The sequence below is a fragment of the Colias croceus genome, chromosome 24 (assembly GCF_905220415.1).
Source record: "Colias croceus chromosome 24, ilColCroc2.1".
Classification (NCBI taxonomy): domain Eukaryota; kingdom Metazoa; phylum Arthropoda; class Insecta; order Lepidoptera; family Pieridae; genus Colias; species Colias croceus.
In genome coordinates, this window is record NC_059560.1 from 5,387,674 (window position 1) to 5,412,193 (window position 24,520).

The window sequence follows — 24,520 nt, forward strand, 5'->3', positions numbered from 1 at the left end:
AAAGAATGTCTTAAAAGCCTGTCTTAACGACTAATGAAATAAATACTAATAATTTATCTGTCTCGTGCTCTATTATATAAAATACTAGATTTCCGCCCGCGGCTTCGCCCGCGCAGTCAAAGAAAAACCCGCATAGTTCCCGTTCCCGGGGGATTTCCGGGATTGCGTAATTTTTCCGGGATAAAAAGTAGCCTATGTCCTTTCTCGGGTATCAAAATATCTCCATACCAAATTTCATGAAAATTGGTTCAGTAGTTTAGGCGTGATTGAGTAACATTCAGACAGACAGAGTTACTTCCGCATTTATAATATTAGTATGGATTAGAAATCTGTAAGCTCCAAAATATATAGAGTAAAATATTGAGATGAAAGCTTTGTTGATATAATATATTCTGATCTAATCATTAGCTATAATATGATTCGTTCAAAGTTTTAATGCAATATTAATAATATAAAAAAACAATCACAGAAAAAATCCAATAAACGGCATTAATAAAGCTTTTCGCGATTCTAAAACGCAAGAGATCGATCGCATACCTTTAAAAGTATTGTTTTTTTTACAATTGCATATTACATACGAGTAAAGAATTTTTAATAAAGAAAGAACATAATAACGAATCAATAACAAGGTATCTTAGCAATGTCAAGTTTGTATTTCTATTGTTACACAATAGCTGAGCTAAAAATAGAGAACTTTCCCATGGGATAGATAACCTTGTGTGAAAATGTATTGTAATACAATATTATGTAATTATATGAATAAAACTAATATTACTCAATAACCCACGCCTTATTAGTGACTTGGTTTTATTATAATAAATAGGTATATAGGTTGTTTTTATTAGTATAGTACTATTATCTGCTGTCATTTTTAGGGTTCCGTACCGAAATGATATAACGGGACCCTAGTACTGAGACTTCGTTGTCTGTCTGTCTGTCTCCAGGCGTGATAGCTAGAAAGCTGAAATTTTTTGTCTTTCTCTCATCCGTTGCTTGTAAAAAATGCATAATTTTTATAACTTAAAACAGCTGTGAACTGGGAATAAAAAATAAATAAGTCGTCAGAAAGCGACTTCGAGGCAAGATTGCAAAAAGACAGGAATTAATTATTAATATGTACATATTATACAATTATTACATTATGAACACCATTCTATTATAATTTTTTTACAATCTAGTAATCTCTAAAAAAAATTGTGATCCATATTGCTTGCAATTTAGCACATTATTTTTTTATAGATGGGATAGAAAAGGTGGGCTCCGTCTATTTGCAACGTGCTTATTTAACGTTACTCAAAATACCAATAAAAATAATCATTTTTTAAACCCATATTTTTTCCTATAGGTAAAATATATAAGTTGCTATCCTACATTACTGTCAGGAAGAACTAAAATAATATACAGTCAATGCAAAACTTGAAAGTAAACAGTCTAAAAGGTCAATGCAAGACCTCTGAGAATATAAATTGTTACACAATTGAAGTGTATAGTCCTCAGGTCATTCACATTATCTCTAGAAGTTCAAGTTTCTGTTTAAAATTGCAATATAAGAATGCCGTATTTTTTCCCATTGTTATGTCGCGGGGAAAGAAATGACAAGTTAAGTGCCAGCTTAATATGGTTATTTTTTATGTAGAGGCTTCTTTCAATGCAGTACTGAATTTTGTTTTCTAATATTCTTTTTCGCTATTTGGTCACCTATTGGTTAAATAAGAAGTGCGAAAATTCAAACGCAAACATTTTATTCTTCATACTCAAATTACGATAATTATACATCTTTGATAACAAACCCCTAAAAAACATTTTTTCTGTTTCCCCGAGCATACAACGTGATAACAAAACTCAAAATTAATTCAGTTTTGAGCAATGGTGAAATTTTAACAAGAAGTCTTTGCCTAAGTGCAGACATAAGAAACTTTAATTTCATTATGTCATTACTTATCTTTAATAATATGGAAGTTATGCAGGCATGATTAAAATTTTCGATGAACTTAAAGAAACCTTTTGAATTGCATAATTCATAATATTTTATTAATAGTCAAAGATCCGAGTTTTAGCCAAAAGCTCAAAACATCATATTTTATTTCAGCGCCATCTAGCGGCACGACATTGAAACACGTAAGTTACAAGTTGTTCCAGTGCCAAGTTCACTAGCACGAGTCGCTAGCGCAAGTCGACCGTGATCTTTCTCATGGCAGCAGGATTATGCAAGTTCAAGAACTGTTTGTGAATGAAATAGTAAGGGTTAATTAATTTGAGGAATATAGGAAGTTTCGGACCTATAAAAAGTTATTTGATAATAATATCCAGGTAATATTATTTATGCATACTTTGTGAGGATAGGTACACTCAAAACAGTTGATAGGAATAAACATTTTGCATAGGTATGTTAAATTATGAATAAAAAGATCAGATCTGCATACCATTAAGCATAGAATAGTCAAAATTAGTATTTCTTTTATTGTGGATAAAAATTATAATCTACTGTGAACTCCGAGTCATGTATTTTAGCAATATAGTACTTCTACTAAGGGTTAGGGGATAAATTAATGATAGAAATAATTATATGATAATATCATGCAATTAGGCTTGACGAAAAAAGTAGTAATAGGAGTTAGGAATTGCGAAATGCTAATTACCTCACGCTAATGTTGCGTGCTTAATTTTGGAAGATAATATAATTATAATAGATAATATGTAAGTATATTATATTCTATTTTCGTAGAGCCTTTCGAATTAAAATAGCATTGTCTTCGATGGCCTTGAAATCGAGTTTATAGAAAGGAGAAAGCTTTCTTCCGCGCTTGCGCAAGATGTTATTGCGTTGAGAATTTATTAGGCGCTTGAAAACTATTCTTCGTTTTAAACCTAAGTTCTATTAAATTATAGGTATCTATAGTAGGTATATAGTTGTAAGTACTAAAACTTATCGTATCCGTAATGTGTACGATTTATTTTATTAATTTGGTTCTTCGTCTATACTACATTATTTTTTATCACTATATTATTAAAAAAAAGCTTCACATTATTAAAAAAAATGATCCAGCGTGTAATATTAATATGTAATAATGAGTAAAAAAAACATTTAAGTATTTCATAACTAAAGCGTTTTATGTAAAAATGAGGGTTTAAAAGATTAGTGTGATATTGGTACCTAGACTAAATCATAGTTACGAGGTGTTTGTGCATTTATTTATTTATTTATTTAATTTATGGAACACACAACAATAAATACACATTACATTATATTATATAAGACGACATTATCTAATTAATTGTATCTAATGTATTTATCAATTATAGGTGTACACAACATTCGCATTAATAACACTTACACTTATACAATTGAACATAAACGAAAGAAAAACATAATCAATATACCTACTACATTATTTTATACGCTACTGGAAAAACTGTGAATAATTTTATGCACTGTACGAGAGATCCAAAAAATATGTCAAACTCAAACTCAAACTCAAACATTTATTTATTCAATTAGACTTCTTTTAGAAGCACTTTTGAAACGTCATTACATATTTTAACATTTACCACCGAAATCAAGATCTGGTAAGAGCATTATTTGTTGGTTATAAGTAGCACACATTCTCGATAATGGAGCATGTTTGCCTAGGTTAGTTTTACAAGCTGGAATACAAAAAAGGTGCATTGAACCTTACGAAATAAAAAAACAAAAGAAGCCGTCGCTCGTAGAAAGATTTAGCAAATTGATAAAAACATTATAATAACACATATTGTAATATTATGTGTTATTACAATATTTTAAGCATAGTAAAGTGTTCAAATAGCGAAATATTAGCTGTTTGTCTTGGCTTCATCAAGGAGCCAGTATAAAAACATTTCTCCTTTTGACGATCTCTGTATATAATAAAATAATCAGTCTTACTAGACAAAAACCTACTGGTTTTGAGTTAAATCTTAACAAACAAACAAAAGTTTTTCCTCTATACTCTAGTTAGGTTTCCAAAATTAATATTCTAGTAACATTCATAAGTTTTTCTTCTATATCTGGGTATGACCGCGAAAAATTGTACCGTTACATTCATGACATCATAACAAACGTTACATACATGACTGAATGTTACTTACATGACCATTATAAAGCTTAGTACATATAACAGTCATCTTTTCTTCCTAGCATTAAAAAATTAACGTCGACTCGGTGTCTCACACTCACACGACAGGAAAAAATGGAGATAAAGGTAAAACCAATTCATATCATAAAATAATGAATTAAAACAAAAAGATGCATATAAATCAAAATTGTATTGAAAAAAATTGAATTTTTTCCCGCTATTTATTCTTTTCTGCATTTTTCATTTGTAGTTCTTTATATTTCTCGGGATTTTGAACTTGTAACTTCTCTCGATATTTTTTTGCCTTTCGGCATTCGTCAACGCCAACTGTAATTTGATCTTCTCATCTGAAAAAAAAATTAAAAAACCCGACTGACACTGCAAATTCATAACACGCAGTCGGAGGCTACACGGCTACAAAATATTATCCTCCTTTTAACCGCAGTCGGGTTATAATATATATATAGCTATATAGACAATGATATTCTAGAGATAAATACCAATCCGATGATACCTTGCACATCAAAATCTATCCAGCCGTTTAGATTTGAAAACGTTATCCTTTTTTTATGCGCAGACGGGTAAAATATAAAAAAATAAAGTTTGGAAAATCCAAAAGTGCACGCCTCATAATCTCATCCTTTACAATAAAATTGATTATTTATAAAGGTGTATATAATATAAGTATGTAGATACACTTGTTCTCATGTGCCAATGCTCTTGTACTGTCTCAAAACAGTTGGAAAAGTACAGAAAGCGGTACCGTAATAATTGAGCTATTTTTCTTGTGGCCCCACCTAGATGTGAAACTGCGCAGGTTTAAGGGACTGACTACCAACTTATTTTTTTAAACCTTGGCTTATAGTATAAAGAATCGAGTTTATAATGGTGAATTTTGAGTACACTATAAAAAAAAAAAAAAAAAGTCGATATTTTTTTTTGTTTATTTAATAACAATTAAACCACATCGAATCAGACCCTGAAAAATGAAAGGGTTCTATTCCTGAGCATACTCAAGCGTAAGAGAAAAAAAAAGACTCGATTAGTAAAGTATTTCGGTCGCTATCGTGTTAACAAGAAAATCCTCCGCACATACAGACACTCGGACGTCCAAGACAGAACTTTTTTAAACTGTTTTTTAACTAGTTTAAATAACAAAAATGACATCAAAAATATCATGAATGTTAAAAATAGTGTTTTTTCTTAATATGTGTGTGTATGTATTATCTTACAAGTGCAATGTATGATACATAAAGACATTTTAAGTTTGAAAAATCAGATGTTTTGCGCGAAGTGACAGTAGTACCCACCTCAACGCTTCGCTTATGAGGCGTGCAATATATATAGACAATGATATTTTAGACCAATCCAATGATATCTTGCGCATCAAAATCCGTTCAGCCGTTTAGATTTGAAAATATTTCGCGCAATTTTTTAATAGACATATGTGTTCTAAGCCTAACAATGTGTCATGACTGTAACGTAACACATTTCGTTACACATCGTTATAATCATGACAAAAAATGCGTGCGACATAACCTTAAATTAAAATTACTTCTCGATTGTGAATGCTAAGACCCACGAAGTAGTCTGATTCTTTAGTTTTATAGTAAACCTACGTAAAGATTTATAATAATAAGACAGAATATATATACTTACCTCGCAATTGAACACTTTAAAAACACTTTTTTCGAGCGACAAATCTCACATCAACACAAAACATCATTTCTCTCAAAGAAAAAAAAGGCTGCCTTTGTTTTTAAAATGTTGCCAGCATGCCAATAGTGTTGCCACTCAAGAAAATTAGAGAAGGATTCTGATAATTGTTATATTATGGCAGTTAGAGACGTTACATACGTGACGTTACACACGTATAAAAAAGTGGACAGTTTTTAAAATAATCATAAAAAATCCATTAAGGCCTTGTGCATTAAAAGATTTTTATGTACATGTTGAATAAGAATCTAATAACTTAAATTTTTCATAAAAATGCGAGGCAGTCATACCATTTCGTAGGGGTTATCAGTTTTTGTCACAAGGGTGTTAGGTGGACAAATATTTTTTGTATGGAAATAAAAGTGAGGCCAGTAAAAAAAATATAAAATAAAATATTTCTGCAAGAGATAAATTGAGTTTTATGAAATAATCTAAAAGAACACAAGCATACCTTTTATTACATATCTAAAAAAGCACTTATTGTCAAAAAATGTTGATGCCATATGAGAAATAAAATGGGAACATTGAAAAAATGACTCATGTACAATTTTTCGCGGTTATACCCATCTATAAAAAGCTGCTTTTGACAAACGGCAATAAATTTTAATCGTACTTACTGTGTAAAAAAAAATTGTGTTTTGATCACATTCTGTTTGTACTGACCTTTTCCGTAACAGCCTGGTTTATAAGATCTTTAGTATGGCAATAAGTTTAATATTTTTATACGATTCGATACAGTACTGACATATTATTAGTAGCCCAAATTTCATCGATTAAGGTCAGGTGTTTTTACTTTGAGTAAACGCAGAAAGTTCATTTTCTCAGAAAATTGTAATTTAAGATCAAAAAGTGTTTTTTTTTTTAATTTGGCGTATGGTGAAATTTCTGTATGTTCATTGAAAATTTCCACTCTTAGTAAAAGTTAATTTGGAAGTCGGGTTCTTTTATATGTTTTTACAATAGCATTTTGCAAGTGTTTTAATATTATATTGTTGTAAACTTTAAAGTCGCACAATATCACTCACTACATAGTAGGTATAAACAATGTCACTTCCCAGTTCCCACTGTACGTCCATCATAGTTAGATCTTTGAAATAGAGTTAAGCTTTTTTAAATATTTAAGATAGAGTTGTTCAAGAGAGAGATTTTTGTATGTGATTTTTTTAAATTTTGGAGAAAGCGGGCAAAGCCGCAAAATAATGTTAAATGAATATTCAAATGTAAAGTCATGTGGGAATTAAACTCCTATTTATAGGATATTTTTTCTATTTTTTACTGATTGTGTGAAACATTAGGGAATGAAAAAATAAAAAATAAAAATATTTTTAAATTATGCAGTTTATTTATGACTATTGAAATACAAACACACAATAAATAGTCCACATTCATATCTCGTGATACACGATACTGTGTTGCTAGAACAATCATAAAAACAAATAAAAATAAAAAGAGATCAAGACAAGAATATACATAAATATTTACAAAAAATAAACATAATTATTAAAATACATAAAAATTATATTTTAAAAACGTATAAAGTCAAAAAGATATAAGATATTGTCAATAGATAAATATGGAAATTATAACATATTAAAAAGTAAATAGATATTTCATAATATGATACGATATGATAAAATATAGAACGATAAATATATATAAAAATAAATAGCAGAGAAATAAATACTCATATAAATATTACAAAAATCATACATACAAAACAATACATAGCATAAAAATACATACAAAAAGAAATAATATATAAAATAAAAGAATATATCACAAATACGATTCAAGAAACAACAAAAAATTCGCAAAGAAAAATCAAACGAGAAACATCAATGGAATCGGAATCACACGCATACAAATAAATTACCAGTCATACGTCTTAACTCAAACTATTTGGTAGATTACTGCTGGTACGCGGAGTAGGCCAGGTTGTTGGCCTCATTCCGGGACCTGGACCAGCCTTGCTCCCATCCACCGTGAGAAACTGGAGGGTGCTCCTCATGAGCGACCCATGTGTGCTCCTCTTGGCTTGCATGCTTCTTGGCAAGGATGAGGGCCTTGACGATAGCAATGACCTTGGCGATGAAAGCGATCTTGGCGAGCACAGCCAGCTTGAAGAGAGATGCAGCGATGACCAATAAGGCGAGGACAACCAGAGCGACAGCCTTCACTTTAGCCAAGATAGCTAAGGGAATGAGGAGCTTGAGCTTCTTCTTGAGCTGCTTCTTCTTCTTGCCACGGCCTTCTTCGGCTGTTAACAAAATATGTAATTAAATATAAGTTGACAATTAGAACTGTCATTACAATTAGACAGCGAGTTTAATTAATCATGTTTAATTTGTATCCAATCTTAGATAATCTAATAAGAAGTTATATCGTATCAAGTATTATAGTTGTATCAGTAAAGTTCATTTATAAATCACCTTAGACAAATCTCAAACATTAACTTAAAGGTCTTATAAAATCAGGTAACATGGGAGCCACATAAATCTACAATAGCTGTAAACGATCTAGTTAAGTTAGATCTTAATCGTGATTAACCTGACGCATGACATATATTCGCGTGAGAAGGAAAAATTATAAGAATGGTGAAATTGGAAGACTCACTAACACAGATATGAACAATGTCGGCAATTAATGACGAGGTGTTGATCACAAGTATGTCAAAGCTTTCATATTACTTTGTACTATGGAACGTGACTTTACTAATCGATATTCGTTAAAGCCATATACAATCATACATGTAGCATCATAAATCACGAATAGGATAAAATCAATTTGTTGCAGATACATAGAATAAAGAAAACTGATTTGCCTGAAAGATTCGATTCAAATGTTGATTTTATTTAAATTTGCTGAAGGAAAACGATAACCATCTCAATTGTCAATCCTATTTTAAGTGCTGAGCTTGTTTATCAATGGAAATAATCAATTATTCAGTATCTGAATACTCTGACTATAATACTGTTCACTTATTCACAATTTTTAAAAGCATTACAGTCACAAACAGCGAATGTAAAACTTGAATAAAATTCTCAACATCAAAAAAGTATATCACACTTGGTATATACCGTTCGGTCAGCACAATAATTAGTGAAGTTCTTTCATATAAAAACTGGTGAAATTTTTAAATCCAAAAACCAGTCTTGTTGACACACTTTTTGTCCCCATGCCGTATTTCACTCTTATGCAATCTCACAACGGGATATTTATCACCATTTCTCTTATTAATATTTGACCCTTGATATTGCTATTGGCGATTAATCGAAAGTTTTTTTATTTCAAAACTTCTTGATAGTTTCAATAATATCATTTTGGTGATCAGATTTTATCTATTTTTACGTCCAAATGTTTTCCTTCTCTTGAATAGCATAATGATAGCCCATAAGACGATTAACTTTTAGTAATAAAATATTATAAAGACTTACAGAGTCACGTTATCTCTATCATCTTTTAAATATTTTGAATAAGTTTCATTAACATACAAAGGTTTAATTAATTCTGGTTTTTAAAGCAAAAGTAAAAGCTATGGTGAATATTAGTGGCCAATTTAAGTAATTTACATATAACAAAATTTATACTAACATTACTTATAATAAAACTTCTTTGCTTTTTTTTTAGGTTAACTTTTTCTTTATCTAATCAAATAACTGGATTTTCTATTTTTACTGCAAAACTTACTAAAAATATAACATACAGTACATAATATAGTATCAAAAAACCATATTGTTTCTAAAGGTTACGTGCGATACCATTCACAAAATTTGCAAGTATCACTTCTAAAACTTTCCATCAATTCTCTCTAACCTAATCGACTTTAAAAATGTACATACCACCATCAATAGACCTGGATTCTTCTTCCTCATCGTCGCTTCCAGCAAAGCTGACCTCTAGGTCACTCTTCTGCAGCAAATCTGTGGTGCTTTCCCAAAGTCTTTCAGTCAGTTGCTTGTTTCTGATCTCAGGTTCAGTAGATAACGCCTCCAAGCTCCTGGACTCCCGTGGACCGTTGTTGTAAATTGTAAGACCGTCAATGATGTTCAGTTTGCGAACTGTGCCTAATCTTTCGGCTGCCTTCCATGCGTGTTCCTGGAAATAAATTATTGTATCAAGGTTTGTGACTTATGGTTTTAAATTCACTGGTAAATTTGGAAAAAAATGTAGTTTTCGTTGAAGCTATAACTTTAAAATATTTCATCATGCATTTAATTAATTAATTAAAGTTTTTAAAGTCATAATTATGAAAAATAGAAGTTTAATTAAAAAAAAAATATCGATATATTATCGAAGATTGAGAAATTTGATTCAAAATTAAATCACTGCCATGCACTAGTTTTATTGCATGCAAAATCCAAAAGTATCGATATAACATCTTCCGGCAGAATCTCGATATTAAATTGATCTAAATCAATCCATAACGATTTTCAGTACAGGTACAATGCACGAGTGAATCAAAGCAACGATTAAAATCTCGAATGAAATTGATTACAATCGCGTTGTAATGCACTAAATTATCACAATGCACTTAAATCCTCGTAAACACAATCACTATTACCTTCAGGCACAAGTTCAAATCACTGCTCATACAGTTCACAAAATTGCTAGCAACCAAACGCATAACCGAATCCTCCTGAGCTATAGGCCCAGAATACGCGGTCGCCACCACACCGAGCAATATCAAAACGGTCTTCATTTTACTTTTATTTTTAAAGGTCCACGTCCTTTAGCGAAACGAAATCGACTGTGTGAAAAGCTTGATTGGTAACAGTTTTTTATCTAAATTGTCCCCACTTCTCTGTTTCGACATTAACATTTTAAAGTAATTGATGCCATATGAAGCCTGAGAAGACGTTATGCCGTAGTGAATGACATAGTTATTTCCATATAATTTAAAATGTTACTACTATACTTCTTTCTTTGATAAGTTCAAGCATTAATGGAGCAAGAATTTAATATTTTTTTATTATTAAAAATATTTTGTGGTTTACTGTATTAAATTATTATCAGGCACATAATTAAAAAACGATATAAATTGATTAATAGTTTATTGTAATAAATAAATAATTTACTTTGAGGTACTTTTTCGAGACAAACATTCATTCATAAATACATTCACACACACATTCACACGTTATTCATTTAGTTCGTAAGTTGTCCAGCGTAGGCCATGCTCTGGGCATCGTTGACCTTTCTGCTCCAGCCCTGTGCTGGTTCGTAGGAGTATCCAGGGTGTTCCTCTGTATGCGCGGGAGCGAAGGAGATTGCTCCACCAGATGAGTTGTCTTTGTTATTCTTTGACAGAAGTCTTCGGATTAGGGAAATGGCGTTGACAGCGAATGCAATCTTGCCGAGGAACACAGCCTTAACAGCAACGAATGCAATGATACCAAGGAAGAGCGGGATGAGCGCGGCCATTTTCAGTTTCAAGAGAAGGAGGATGGGGAGGAGCTGCTTGAGCTTCTTCTTGTTCTTCTTCTTCTTGCCACGGCCTGGAAATTACAACAAAACAATTTGTTAAATAATAATAAGACTTCAGTACAAGTAGCGTTAAAAATTGATGGACTTAAAGTAACATGCAATTAAGATGAATTCTCTACTTTTACATATTTAGCTTTACAATGCATATTGCAGTATTAATTGTTGTTAGAAATTTCAAAAAGGGAGCGATTATAACTCAACACAACAGTTTATTGGCATTAGTGTCGTGTAGAATTCTTAGGACTGTACTTAATAAACTTTTATTATATGTCTCATGTAAATTACGAATAATTTCAGTTTATGTAGTAAATATAAATTGAAGTATTATGTTAATCATATCAATGCACAATACCTTCTTCATCTAATCCCCTCGATTCTCCGGAGTCGTCCGACAAACGCAACTGCAGTACGTGATTGTCCAAGAAATCTCCAACATTTTCGACGATCCTCTCTTCTAGCTGTGATTCTCTTTCTTTGGGATCAGCAGATAATTGCTCGTAGCTCCTGGCTGATCGCACTGATCCAGTATTGACCAGGGTCAGACCTTCTAGAAGGTTCACATCTTTAGTGATAGCCAATTTTTCCGTCAGTTTCAATGCCTTTTCCTGTAACAATGATAACGTTTTAATTTATAGTATACCAGATTGGTTATCGATTTCACTACATGTCAGATATATACAAAAGTGTATTGGAGGAATACACTTTGAATTTTTATCTAATTATTTGTCGCACTGATTATTTTAAGATTTTAAATCATGTGTAAGCACTGCACGTTCACAACCACAAAACACTATTCACCTTCAAGCACAACGATGTATCATTATCGATACATTCCGATACTGCACCAACGATATTTTCACCGACTCCATATTCCACTGGGCTACTTCGCACCAAAGCCAAAACGGCTATACTAGCAATTATCTTCCACATTTTATGTATTGTGTTAAAACACTACAGAACACTTCAAGATCCAATGATGGAGATGTTATGATATCATCCCAAAATTGTCATGGAATTTATCCTTTGTCCCCCCACTAAAGTGTTCGTGCAATGACGTAAAATATGTGTGCACTGTTTGACAACTTACGCTAACTGATGAGACTCCATACATAAGGATAAGTAGAAAAATAAATATTGGATAGAAAGCGAAGTGTGTTCACAACGAAATAAATACGCACTCTTATGTCGGTGTAAATGAAACGAAAGAAAAAGTGTGATTGTTTGATTTTTCGTACCTATGTACTAAACACCATAAAGTAGCTACAAGCGGAAATACCACTTAGCACGTACGTAATAGGATCTACAATATACGAATATAAGAGTGGTGTATGAACAAAAACTCGTAATGTAGTGTCAATTTGGCATATTCTTCGACTATCAATCTAACTTCAAAGTGTCTATTGTATGCTGATTATAAATTATAATGTTTGACCTCTGATTATTACATTTCATCTAGGTACCACAGTTCTTCAATGAGATTTTTGATATGCTCACTGATCAATTTTATTAAATTCCTTTTTTTTGTATTTTTTGCTGAAAAGCAGTATTTTTAATATTATTTTATTAACATAAAATTGAATAGCACACTGTTGAATAAACATGTCTAATTTTATATGTAGCTATTTTTTTAATCACAATTTTTGGGTCACGCTAGACTATAGTAAAACCGGTAAAGTCACTTTTATGGTTAGAAAATGAACTTTCTGCGGAGTGTCACTGTCCATTTCTACGAAATTTTTCTATACGTCACAATAATACATTTTTTTAACAAAATTGTTCATATACTTAAATCTTTATCATTCTTCTTCTGATCATTCATTGAAAAATATTTTAAACTTCAGGATTCATCTTCAGCATCATTCAATTATGTATTTTAGTAATTAATTAAATTATTTGAATTTTTTTAAGGAATAGATACAATTAAAAAAAAGAGGTAATCAAACTAACGAATTTTGTATTATATAAACGTATATGTAATTTGTAACAGAATCACATTTACTGTCGATAGGAAACCATAAAAATGATTTAATTGCATTCGAAATTAAAGTATATTATATAATTAAGTGAAAGTTTATAAAATTCATATTCGTTAAAAAATTTGCAATTTCCTCAAATATTACGATTTTTTAAATTGACTCAAAAAGCTTTTAAAGATGGCCACCGTTTAAAAAATAATCAATATTCATTTTGTGAATGAAATTTGTAATCATAGTGGCATAAAATTTACGTTACATCGTCAAGTGTGGACACACTTTCACTCTTTCTGAAATATATTCATGAAGAACCACTCAGTGACCACAAAACTTACAGTCTATAATAATAATGTATTATCATATATAAATGCTGTATAATTCAATTGATTTGAATGACAATTCAATTCATTCATCAATATCGAATGAGGAATAGAGTAGGAGTAATTGAATTATTTCGATTATATTTAATATGAAGAAAATTCTGCTACAATTCATATTGTTTAATACCTTATAATACGTTCTTTCAAGCTTTTAAAATTATACTATAAAAGTATATAACTTATAGTTTTCGTACTATAATAATATGATATCTACATAAACAATAATTGTAAAGAACCAATCGAATATGCGTATGCGTTTTTAGGAGACGTACTCATCAATATTATATAGTTCTAAAAATCATACATTTGCACAAAGAAATCTTCGTCACAGTTCGGTAACTGTCATATTCCCGGAGCGTCCGAAGACGATATGTATATAGAGTGTTTAAATGCATTTTCTTCATGCATAATTTAGTAAAATTTGTTTAGTCAAATGAAATACATTTTGGAAATACGACAATTAGCGAAGATTTGCATGCGCATTATTAATTTTGGAGTACTGTACTTTATTACCTAGAAAAAGTGATTTCAAAAAAAGTTTGCAATACAAGCCACATTGTAAAGAATTTGTCCAAACGTTATCAGATTTGCCGACAAGCAGAAATGTTAGGAATGTTGATATTATGCAAATACGGATCCTTCTTCTGTATAAATAAAATTTCTCTGTTGACCTTAAACAAGATGTCATAGATAGAACCTTTTCACAAATCGTTTTGCAACAATTAGAATATTTCCTTAATATGGGGCCTTATTATAAAAGGGATATAAATAGCATAATTAGATACTTTAAATAAAATTTATGTTTATTAATTTTGCCTGGTAATATTTATTGTATATATTTATACGCATAAATAAACTAATATTATAAATGCGAAAGTTTGTGAGGATGTGTGTGTGTTTGTTACTCTTTCACACAAATAATACTGAACTTGGATTAACACATAGGATTATCCCGGCAATCCCACGGGAACGGGAACTATGCGGGTTTTTCTTTGAAAACGCGGGCGAATCCGCGGGCGGAAAGCTAGTACAACATAAAAACTCACTTAACATCTACGACGTCATAGCATTAAGTACCAGCTTAAAACTAGTACAAAATCCGTCATGATTAGTTTCAGTCAAGTTCAGTGGCATTCATTATAAAACGATTAAATAATGGCAAGAGGCATTGTTACATCAGTTACGTGGTGCAGTCAGTGAAAGTAGATATTCGCAGGAAGGAGGTCGGGTGTAAGCAATGATTGATTTTTGGAGACGATCCTTATTTTTTCAGTTGCATGTGTATAATATGAGTAATTTGATGGGAAGAGAAATACTTTTCAAAATTTTTAGGATGAAACTTCTTTAGGCGCGTTGAGAGTAAAATTTCAAGGTCGCGTCATGGAAATACCGTCACGTCACGGAATAGGCGACGATTTTGGTATCTTTGAATCTTGCCAAAGAAGATTGACTTCTGATACTTGTGCTCTTTTTTTCTGAGAAGGATTTGGGAAATTTGATCAGAGGAGTGATGCTTTCAAAGTTTTTTTTTTCTTTTTTTAGGTCACACCCTTTTTCCTAGTAAGTGTATTAAGGAATTATATTAATAATGTAATGTTAAGAAGTATTATTAATGCTATTATTTTTTCAATGTTCAATATATAATTTATCCTACTTTATAAAAGTGATTCTGGCTCGGATATGATTTGTTAGACGAACGGGGTTAATTTTCGCAATAAACTAAAACCTGAAAAAAAAAATTTTCTTTGTGAATCTATACTTAATATATAAAGCTGAAGAGTTTGTTTGTTTGTTTGTTTGAGCGCGCTAATCACAGGAACTACAGGTCCGATTTTAAAAATTGTAGTTCGATGTTAGAAAGCTCATTTATCGAGGAAGGCTATAGGCTGTATATGTTTAATTACCGGTATGTGAAACCGCGAAGCGCAGCTAGTAAAATGTAAATTAAAATTTTAGTTTTACTATTTTTAGTCAATTTAACGAGAATAGTTTATTTCACTATCTTTACTTGAAAAATATGTTAAACAGTTACACTAACATAAATACAGTTGCATCTACTTGTGCTTAAAAATTACTTAACTGTTACTTGTTTTGAACTTAAAGAGATTTTCGTAAAATGTCATTAGTTTTAACTGTCTTGGAAAGCACTTAGAAGAACATTAACTTATTAACTTTCTCCTTAAAGGTGTATTTTTAGAACATTTATTGGTTTTAAATTAATTATCATATTAGGTTAATATGAGCACATATATTTGGCACATATTAATTTTACGAAGTTGAAATAAAATTCCCTTTTAAATGAACTACTACTACACTTAAACACAGGATGTTTTCGTTTACATATATTCCCGTAAATCGTTTATTATAATATCACACTTTGTACCTACCTAATATTAGATGTAACTGCTTATTATTAAAAATAAGGAATCTAATGCGTATTTAACACACATAATTTACTCATGACATAATTTATAATTATGTGCCAATGTGACCTTAATCTGAATTCTCAATTCTACATTATTCATAAAAGTTTGAAGTCAAATTAAAAAGGAAATCTATCGCATAGCCTACTAAGTAATAAGTTACTTCTAGTCAAGTATTATAAATTTGCATATGCATTTGCATATATAAAATTATTAATACATAGATCTAATGTTACAGACACCCGAAGTTCAATGATATCATGACACGTAACGACTTCACGTAACTAAGAAAGTACGCAATACTCACATCCGTATATAATTTATTGACCTACAAATGTATACAAGCGATTATGACTCGTATTGAAAGTCGATAGAGACGGTTATTCTGTGAGATTTTCGATGCGTAAGGTATTCGTGTAAGGTTCATTGTAATAAGCCGCAAAACGGAACGAAAGTTCGTAGTGCCGCACCCAAGTGCGTGGAAGTCGAATCACACTAGGTGGTTAATGAATGGAAACTCTTTATTTATTTATTTCATTAAATTTTATGGTCTTATGCAGAGTAAATTACAAGTTTCGTTCACAAATACAAATTGCAGTGTGAGAGTCGCACACAATTTGATCAAAGGAAAATTCAGTACATTAATTTTTTCTCCAACTTCACATCATTTTTAGAGAGAATTGGCAAATTTTTAAATGCTAGATAGTCAATATAACATTGTATTTTATACTACTCAACAACAAAAATCTACGCAGTTACTTACCCACTAAGCTTTTACTGTAAAAAAGAAACTTAAAATACATTGTTTGGCTATACTTCATGTGCATATTAATTATTGTTTTTCTTGTAGTTTCTTAAGATTATTTATTTATTATTACTTGAAATGATTTGATTATAGCAACGTTGGTCCATACATTAATATTATGCTATGTTGTTTATAGTTCTACAGTGTTAATTAGAAACCGCTTTTGGAACAAAAGTTGAGTTATGGAATTGATTAGATAAGAATATGTCCAATATTATTATTGTATTAGTAATTGATCAAGCTTTTTCATATTATTTTAAATGGTGTGACATATTTTATATGTTTTTATTATGCTGCATTATCATTATCTATTCCTATATTGTGTTATGTTATTTTTTTATTATCAATAGGTTTTAATTTAAAAAATGCCAATAACGTGCTAAATTTAGTTAAATAAATACATATCTAATATACATAAATCGACCAGTGTGCGCGCACACGCCGATACCGTTACGTCAAGGTCACAGTTCTCGACGGCCAAGTGGCCAAGAGCTACTGACTCATCCCAGCTTTCTCAATGGTACCGCTTCCTACAGGGTGTGGCGAGATTTATAGCTCGTATTGGGGTCGCTGCATTCCATAGGGATTGATTTTTGACGTGTGACGTGTGTGAAGTATAGATAGTAGGGTAGATGTACGTGTAGTAAGTGTCTGGTGTAAATTGTAAAGTTAGTACTAGTAGGATTAGTTAAAGTAGGTAAAAAGGGTTGTGATGAGAGTGATTTTTTTGATAGCATATTAGCTATTTCAATTTGGAGCTTTTTTAAGAAAATATATTATCTATCTAAACTTTTAAAGAAGCAGTATAAGTAGTTAAGATAGTAGTAGGAAAAGTAATAGTAGTAGCTGAAAAGGGTTGCGATAAAAGTAATTTTTTAGATTATTAGCTAGGTATTTCAGTTTTGAGCTTTTTATTAGAAGCGAATTATAGTAGAAGTAGTAGAAATAGTAATTGTAGGTGAAAAGGACTGCAATGAAAGTAATTTTTATGATTTAGAAGCTATTTAATTTTTGAGCTTTTTAAGCTTTGTTTCTAAACAAAACTTACGATATAAAGAACCTGACTTCAAAGTCAGGAAGCATGGTTCTTAATATTGTATTCAACTTAAAAGCTCCTTACAACACACGCATTTAATCATATTTGTTATACTGTACAATTTGTCAAAGTAAAGTAACCTTTAGACCGCTTCTGATATCCAAAATACGGGCAAAAAATCCAACTGTTATAACACTAACAATGAAACGTTTAGATATATTTTTTAAAGGTAAAGATTTTTATATTTTCATTTTCATTTAGATTCCTGCTCTTTTTTGAAAACACATACGAATATACAATATCATCTTTAATAGAGTCACGTTCGGTAATTATATGAACAACAAATAATGTGTTAACTGTTTACTCTATGAACGTGTGAAAAGCCAAGTTTCTATTTGAAATACGTCCTTATTCTTACTCTTCGATCACTATGCTAAATGTGTTGGAGCAAAATCTTTATTCATACGAACACTTTCGAGCTTGAATAATTAGTATTGACTTCGATTGATTAGGAAATAAAACGATTTAGGAATTGATTTTGAATGAATTTAAATCAAAGTGAACATTACACCTAATTTTGTTTTGTCAATTCTATCTTACTATGAATGTTCTTACCTTTTTTTTTATTGGTTATAGGGAAGCGCTTGACCACAATCTCGCCTGATGTTAAGCTGAGATTTGGTCTTAAAGATGGAACGCGCTTCCCTAGAAGGTACCTGTTCACTCTACGCTTGAAGACCCCCATATTGTACTCGTCGGGGAACACAGACTCAGGAAGCATGTTCCAGTCCCTCGCGGTTCCTCTATAACACTAAATTAAGAATTTTGTCGAACTTACAATAAAAGGCTCTCACTCTACTCTGTAAAAATGAAACAAAATATCATAAACTCACACACACAGAATCTGTTTACAAAACTTTCGTCTGTTTGTCAAAGACTTATCTGGAACCATACATTAAGTGTTAAAAATAGCAATTGCATGCGTTTTGTATGCTCAATACGATTTTGAAAGCGCACGAAATATAGCTTAAGTCTTGTTCGACGGATGCGCACACGAGATGCATTAAGTTAATGCATTTTGCTGTACATCTTCACAAAGGACAGTGAGATTTTTATCCTATTTGTATTAGAAAGTTCTAGAAGATTAATTGTAACTCAGTTGTAACGTAAAGGATATTTGCTCTTTGACATTTCGTTTCTCTAGATCCATGTATATCCATGTAGTCGTATTTAGAATAAAAGATAGATATAGAATAAAAGACAGAGAAATAACTTTTACTAATTTTAGTCGAGGTAATAAGGCCGCCGCTTATCGGAAGAGCTTTTAACATTTTCTACCCACAAAACAATAGTAACGTCCTTAATACTATGTGGCTAAGAAGTCTATTCAAACGGTAATTTCTTATATGTTTCTCCAAACACTAAAATACAAAGGCCATTCATCAATATAGTAAGACAGGATCCGATCGCTTTCAGAAATTACATAACCACAAATATTTTTCACAAAAATGAAAGTTAAGTCGCTTATATCATCTCGTATATATGAATAGTAAGAGTGAAAGTGATATATACTTTGGTGTCCTATTTACGGGTGTTATGTATTCTAAAATGCGTTTTTTGTGTGTGATATAATGGTTAAATTCGTTTGTAGGAAAGCGTAATCACTGATTATGATTTATAATTATGGTTATTGTATTTAATTTGTTTTAATTAACTATTACCTCATCATTTTTTTTTTGTTTCAATAAGTCTTTTTTGGTACCGATTATATGCAAGAAGAATAAGAATTAAATGTATTTTCAAAAGGATATAACGAAACGGAGTTATTCGAATATATGTCTTTTCAACAAAGCTTAGGGTTTATAATAGTCAATTGAATATTATAAACCCTAAGTTTTGTTGAAAAGACTACAATTCCTAAGTACAATAGGTACTTCGTTAAAATATCGACATTTCTAAGGACTTAAACCGTGTGTAAAATAACAATAAATAATCTTAAACAGTTTGTCTCACACTCAAATATCTAATCTCTCAAATTGTATAATGATGGATAACTTTCTCTCTGCGGAAGATTCTCACAGAGATCTCTTAAACAGGTTTGTATTGTTTGATTTCTGAGTTCATGACTCGTCGGAACGAGTACAATAGTCTCTTTAGTGTAATACTTTTTAAAGTAATATCTGTCGAGTATTGGCTTTTAGAAAATCTTAGTATTATTGGTTAAAAATTAAAAGAAATGTCTTTATATTTCTTCACTTAAAAGGTATTTTATTAGCTAGTTAAACATAGCAAAGGTAGTAAGGGTAAAATGAAACCAAATCTTTAATTTGTAGACACATTTTAATTTCACGAATACATATCGCAAAATAATTGTCATTTTAATAACTTAAAGCAATCTCTCGATAACTCGGTAATAAATTATATGACTCGTTCCACTCAATCACACACAACTTAATAAGAAATAAACATAATACTTATAAAAATACACATATATCTTTGGAACAAAAACTTAAAATATTTGGTAAAATAATAGATAAAAATATAAAAGAAAACTATCGAAAAATACTGTAAGGAATATACGAAGGAAGGTACATAGCATATAAAAATATCTATTATAGAATATAATATACAAAAAAAATCACATACATATAAAACGATACATACTATACACCTACATAGACTATATAATCAGTCAAGATTAAAGCACAATATCGGATACATAAATACTGTCACACGCACGCTCACAAACGGTGGTCGAGAAATAAATAGAGATTCACACAAATAAATTAGTTATGGTATTATAAATTACGCCTGTTTAATATGGGCGCCGTAGGCTAAGTTCTGGGCGTCTTGGGATCTGCCCCAGCCACCACCGCCGCCGCTTTCCCAACCATGCTCTTCATGGGGAGGTTCAGACCAGCCACTGCTCTTGCTATTTTTAGAGTCTAACAGCTTTTTCAAGGCTCCAATAGCAGCAGCGATAAATGCGACCTTTCCGAGGAGGTAAGCCTTGAATACCGCGAAGGCAATGATGCCAAGGAACAACGGGATGAGTGCAGCCAACTTCAGTTTGATGAGCGCTAAGATGGGGAGGAGCTTCTTTAGCTTCTTCTTCTTCTTGCCACGGCCTGGAAGATAAATGAATTTTAGTACATCTAAAGGAAACAAAATTTGTGGTAATATGAATGATTATTTTTTATCAGTGTAGTCGTTTATTGATTTTAATTTGTAGAATAAAAAACAATTGTTCAAAAGCTTTGAAGACCGTTGAAGTCTATTAGATTTATCTGTTGCATCTATTGACAATTCTATTATTATTGTCAATAGGCACCCACATCTTTTTGTGAACTTAAAATAATACATAAAAAAGCTTCAACCAAAACATAAAGAATCTAATAAAATAAATTACCACACTTACGCAATTCACATGCCGCTCAACTATGCTTATTTAATTACATAGCTAGTGAATAAAATAATTCATATTAATTACAATTTGACATCGAGAAGTAGACCAAGTCTTATGCAAGAGAATTCTCTCATATTAAATATCTCTCAAGATATCATTCTAATTAATTAATAGATTCAATTCAAATATTAATAAACGGATAAAGTAGTAATTATTATAATCTTCATCCGTTTCTAATAAAGTATGACATAAGTGTTTATTCATAAATTTTACAATCTTTTCAATTTCTTTTTCAGCTTGTCTGACTTTGCGAACTTCCAATAAGACAATAATCTTGAGAACTAGACATTTTACATCGTATTTAATATACGTAATATATTTAATCAAGGATTTGAAGGTAAGTTTAAGGTAAGTAAGTTTTAAATCTAATTTAAAGATTGGCAGAAACAAAAACGTGTAACAGTGCATTTACATCAAACGAGCGAATGCACATTTAAAACTGAATACGAGATTTCATTTATACTAAAAGTGCACGAAAGAATACTCTTGCTCTACCTCAAGCTCTATGTTCGTTTGATGTAAATGCATCGTAAGAAGAAATGATTAATTGAAGTATTCTAATTTTTTGTCCGTTTTAATGACCTCTACGATGCAAAATAAACGACCATTACATGCCACATTTAAATTTGATAGTCAACATTTACATGAAGCTTTCTGTACGGCTATAAAAACACAAATAGAAATTTCACGAAAGTAATTGAACTAGTAAAACATCACGAATTATTACGATAGTGGTGTTTCGTGATGATTTTATAAATGATACAAGTTATCGTGCCCATTGTCCTTTATGGTGTATAACTGTATTATTTATGTATGGTGTATAACTGTATGATTATGATGTATTAAATGTTTAGTTTCCAAATATAATGTATTTATTTAGTTTAAGAGATATTTTATTTGTAATTGTTTATGCTCTGTATGGAATTACGCGGTTTGAAATAAAATTTATATGTTTTTTTTTTATTATTTGTAACCTGGCCTTACTTCACGCGTAATTATATTATAACATCTAATGCTTTTGTTAATCGAGATACAATGCAATGCAATGGTAATAAATAAATTTATGATTAAAAGGTAATAATATAATTACAACTCTATCAGCTCAATTTTCAATTATCAATCATTAAAATGACCAATTCAATGTTCTCAAAAAACAACGGAACACTATTTAGCATATCTATACCTATTCAATCATCTGTCTATTCTTAACGAGCTTTACAGTTAACCGTACTGTAAATCATTTGCAAGTCATGTGTGAAATCTACATACCTTCCTCTTCAATAGAGTTGTCTTCAGTGAAGGACTTTGGCATTCTAAGCTGCAATACGTGGTTATCCAGGAAGTCGACTACATTGTCCATGATTCTCTCTTCTACTTGAAGTTCCCTGGCTTTAGGATCGTCGGCTAAGGGCTCGTAGCTCCTGGCGGAACGTGGTGACCCAGTTCTGGAGAAATTGATGCCATCGACCAGACTCAATTCCTTTGCGACTGCCAAGTTTTCTGTGAACTTCATCGCTTTTTCCTGTAAAAATAGAGGTTAAGTTTTTATTTAACTGTTATAGTATAATATTGTATAATACATTGACGTAGATAAGTGGGTTCACTTGCAACCACAAAACCGCAAAAATTTCGACGATTTCATTATAAAAATTATGACAAGTAGTGGATCGCTCAATTGATTTTTTGTAATCTATCTAAAGCTGTTAATGTTAAAGTAAATAGAAATAGATAATATTATTGTATCTAGTTTTGAAGAAATCGCTAATACTCGAACTGTAAGTAGCGGAGCTTTGAAAGCTTAAATTTCTTCTAAGCTTTAATTTGAAAACAAACCATAGATTCAAAAGGACGACAACTTTAAGGACATTAGAACCATACTAGATCGATCACTATTAGAACAATTGAAATCCGATAAATCTATCCGAAACAATAATCACATCTTATCACTTCACTAATCACTGCACTGAACACACCTTCAAACACAGCATGGTGTCTGTCTCCACACAGTCTCGGAGTGTGGAAACGAATCTCTCCATGACGCCATCCTCCCTGGTTGGCATGGCAACCGACGCCGCCACCACACACAAAAAGACGAATGCTCTCATCTTAGCTCAATGTACAATTGTCAAACAGGCATGTAGCACATTCAGTTTTATTTCCTTCTCCCCTCTTTTAATGTGCATATGTCACGTTGGTGTGACGAAATGCCTGCCTAAGTAGTACTATGAGCAAGTGAACATAAGTTTTTAATAGTGTGTGAAATTTTTGGGGCAATGAATGAATGGTTTTCTTTTTTACGACGCCGTAAATGCTAGGTGTTTATGGTGGTGCAAATTTGTATGTTTGTTTATGTCATTTTGTCAGTTATTTTTAGCAACAATGCAACTAGGAATACGTCAACATAATTAAAAAAAAATTAAACAAACAAAACGCTAAATTTGGCAACAAAATGAAAAGTAATACTACTCAAGTTTTCACACAAATTAACCCATAAATACATGTATCTTTTATCTCAATTAAAACTTAACATACCCATTCATATATAAATAATGACAAAGCAAATAATTAACACAGCAATCTTCCTAACAAATCCTAATTTGTTATTCAAATTTCATTTCATTCACAACAATACATTATAATATTCACGTACACTAAAACTATACGAAAAACTAGAAGAAATTTTACTTTAATTAATTCCCAAGAGATCTTAAGTTCACACAACAATTAAACAATTGTCTCTCGAGATCGGATCTCTTTTTTCGTTAAAACAATGCATAACTGTCACTATCTAATCTCACTAAAATTATACTGTACAAAACAAGAGTAAAGTTTTATTAACAATGTATCTTTATTGTTCAAACTGGATAAAACAATAATTACTATTTGCATGTGTTATATGTGGGAATAGGATAAAATATTAAGATGTATTTCATGATTACTAGTTTTATTTTTAGTCTGTGTTTTTCTATTATTTAATCTGTGGATATGTTATCTGTAGACTGTAGATTTTTGGTTGTCGATGACTTGACTGTGTGTTTTTTGGTACGATGTACTTAATTGTAATGGAGGATTGTTGAAATGTATTTTTGATATGTAACCGGTGTCTGGGAAATAAATCGATTGGGCGATTTTGGCTTTTTATT

At 31.1% G+C, this 24,520-nt stretch overlaps 3 protein-coding genes across 3 annotated transcripts; all 3 read right to left on the minus strand.

Moving 5' to 3' along the window:
* Positions 1–7,523: 7,523 nt before the first annotated feature.
* On the minus strand, positions 7,524–10,562 carry LOC123702773. Its single transcript, XM_045650564.1, has 3 exons — positions 10,372–10,562; positions 9,650–9,905; positions 7,524–8,067 (listed from the first exon to the last, which is right to left on the minus strand). Exons 1-3 carry the CDS (start codon positions 10,507–10,509, stop codon positions 7,718–7,720), a joined length of 744 nt encoding a protein of 247 aa, XP_045506520.1. The 5' UTR covers positions 10,510–10,562; the 3' UTR covers positions 7,524–7,717.
* A 282-nt stretch (positions 10,563–10,844) lies between these two features.
* LOC123702796 lies at positions 10,845–12,362 on the minus strand. The gene is made up of 3 exons (XM_045650592.1): positions 12,093–12,362; positions 11,647–11,899; positions 10,845–11,305 (listed from the first exon to the last, which is right to left on the minus strand). The coding sequence occupies exons 1-3, from the start codon at positions 12,222–12,224 to the stop codon at positions 10,956–10,958; spliced, it is 735 nt and encodes a 244-aa protein (XP_045506548.1). The 5' UTR covers positions 12,225–12,362; the 3' UTR covers positions 10,845–10,955.
* Positions 12,363–20,232: 7,870 nt separating this feature from the next.
* LOC123702732 lies at positions 20,233–23,522 on the minus strand. Its single transcript, XM_045650519.1, has 3 exons — positions 23,351–23,522; positions 22,647–22,899; positions 20,233–21,039 (listed from the first exon to the last, which is right to left on the minus strand). Exons 1-3 carry the CDS (start codon positions 23,480–23,482, stop codon positions 20,717–20,719), a joined length of 708 nt encoding a protein of 235 aa, XP_045506475.1. The 5' UTR covers positions 23,483–23,522; the 3' UTR covers positions 20,233–20,716.
* Positions 23,523–24,520: the final 998 nt, after the last annotated feature.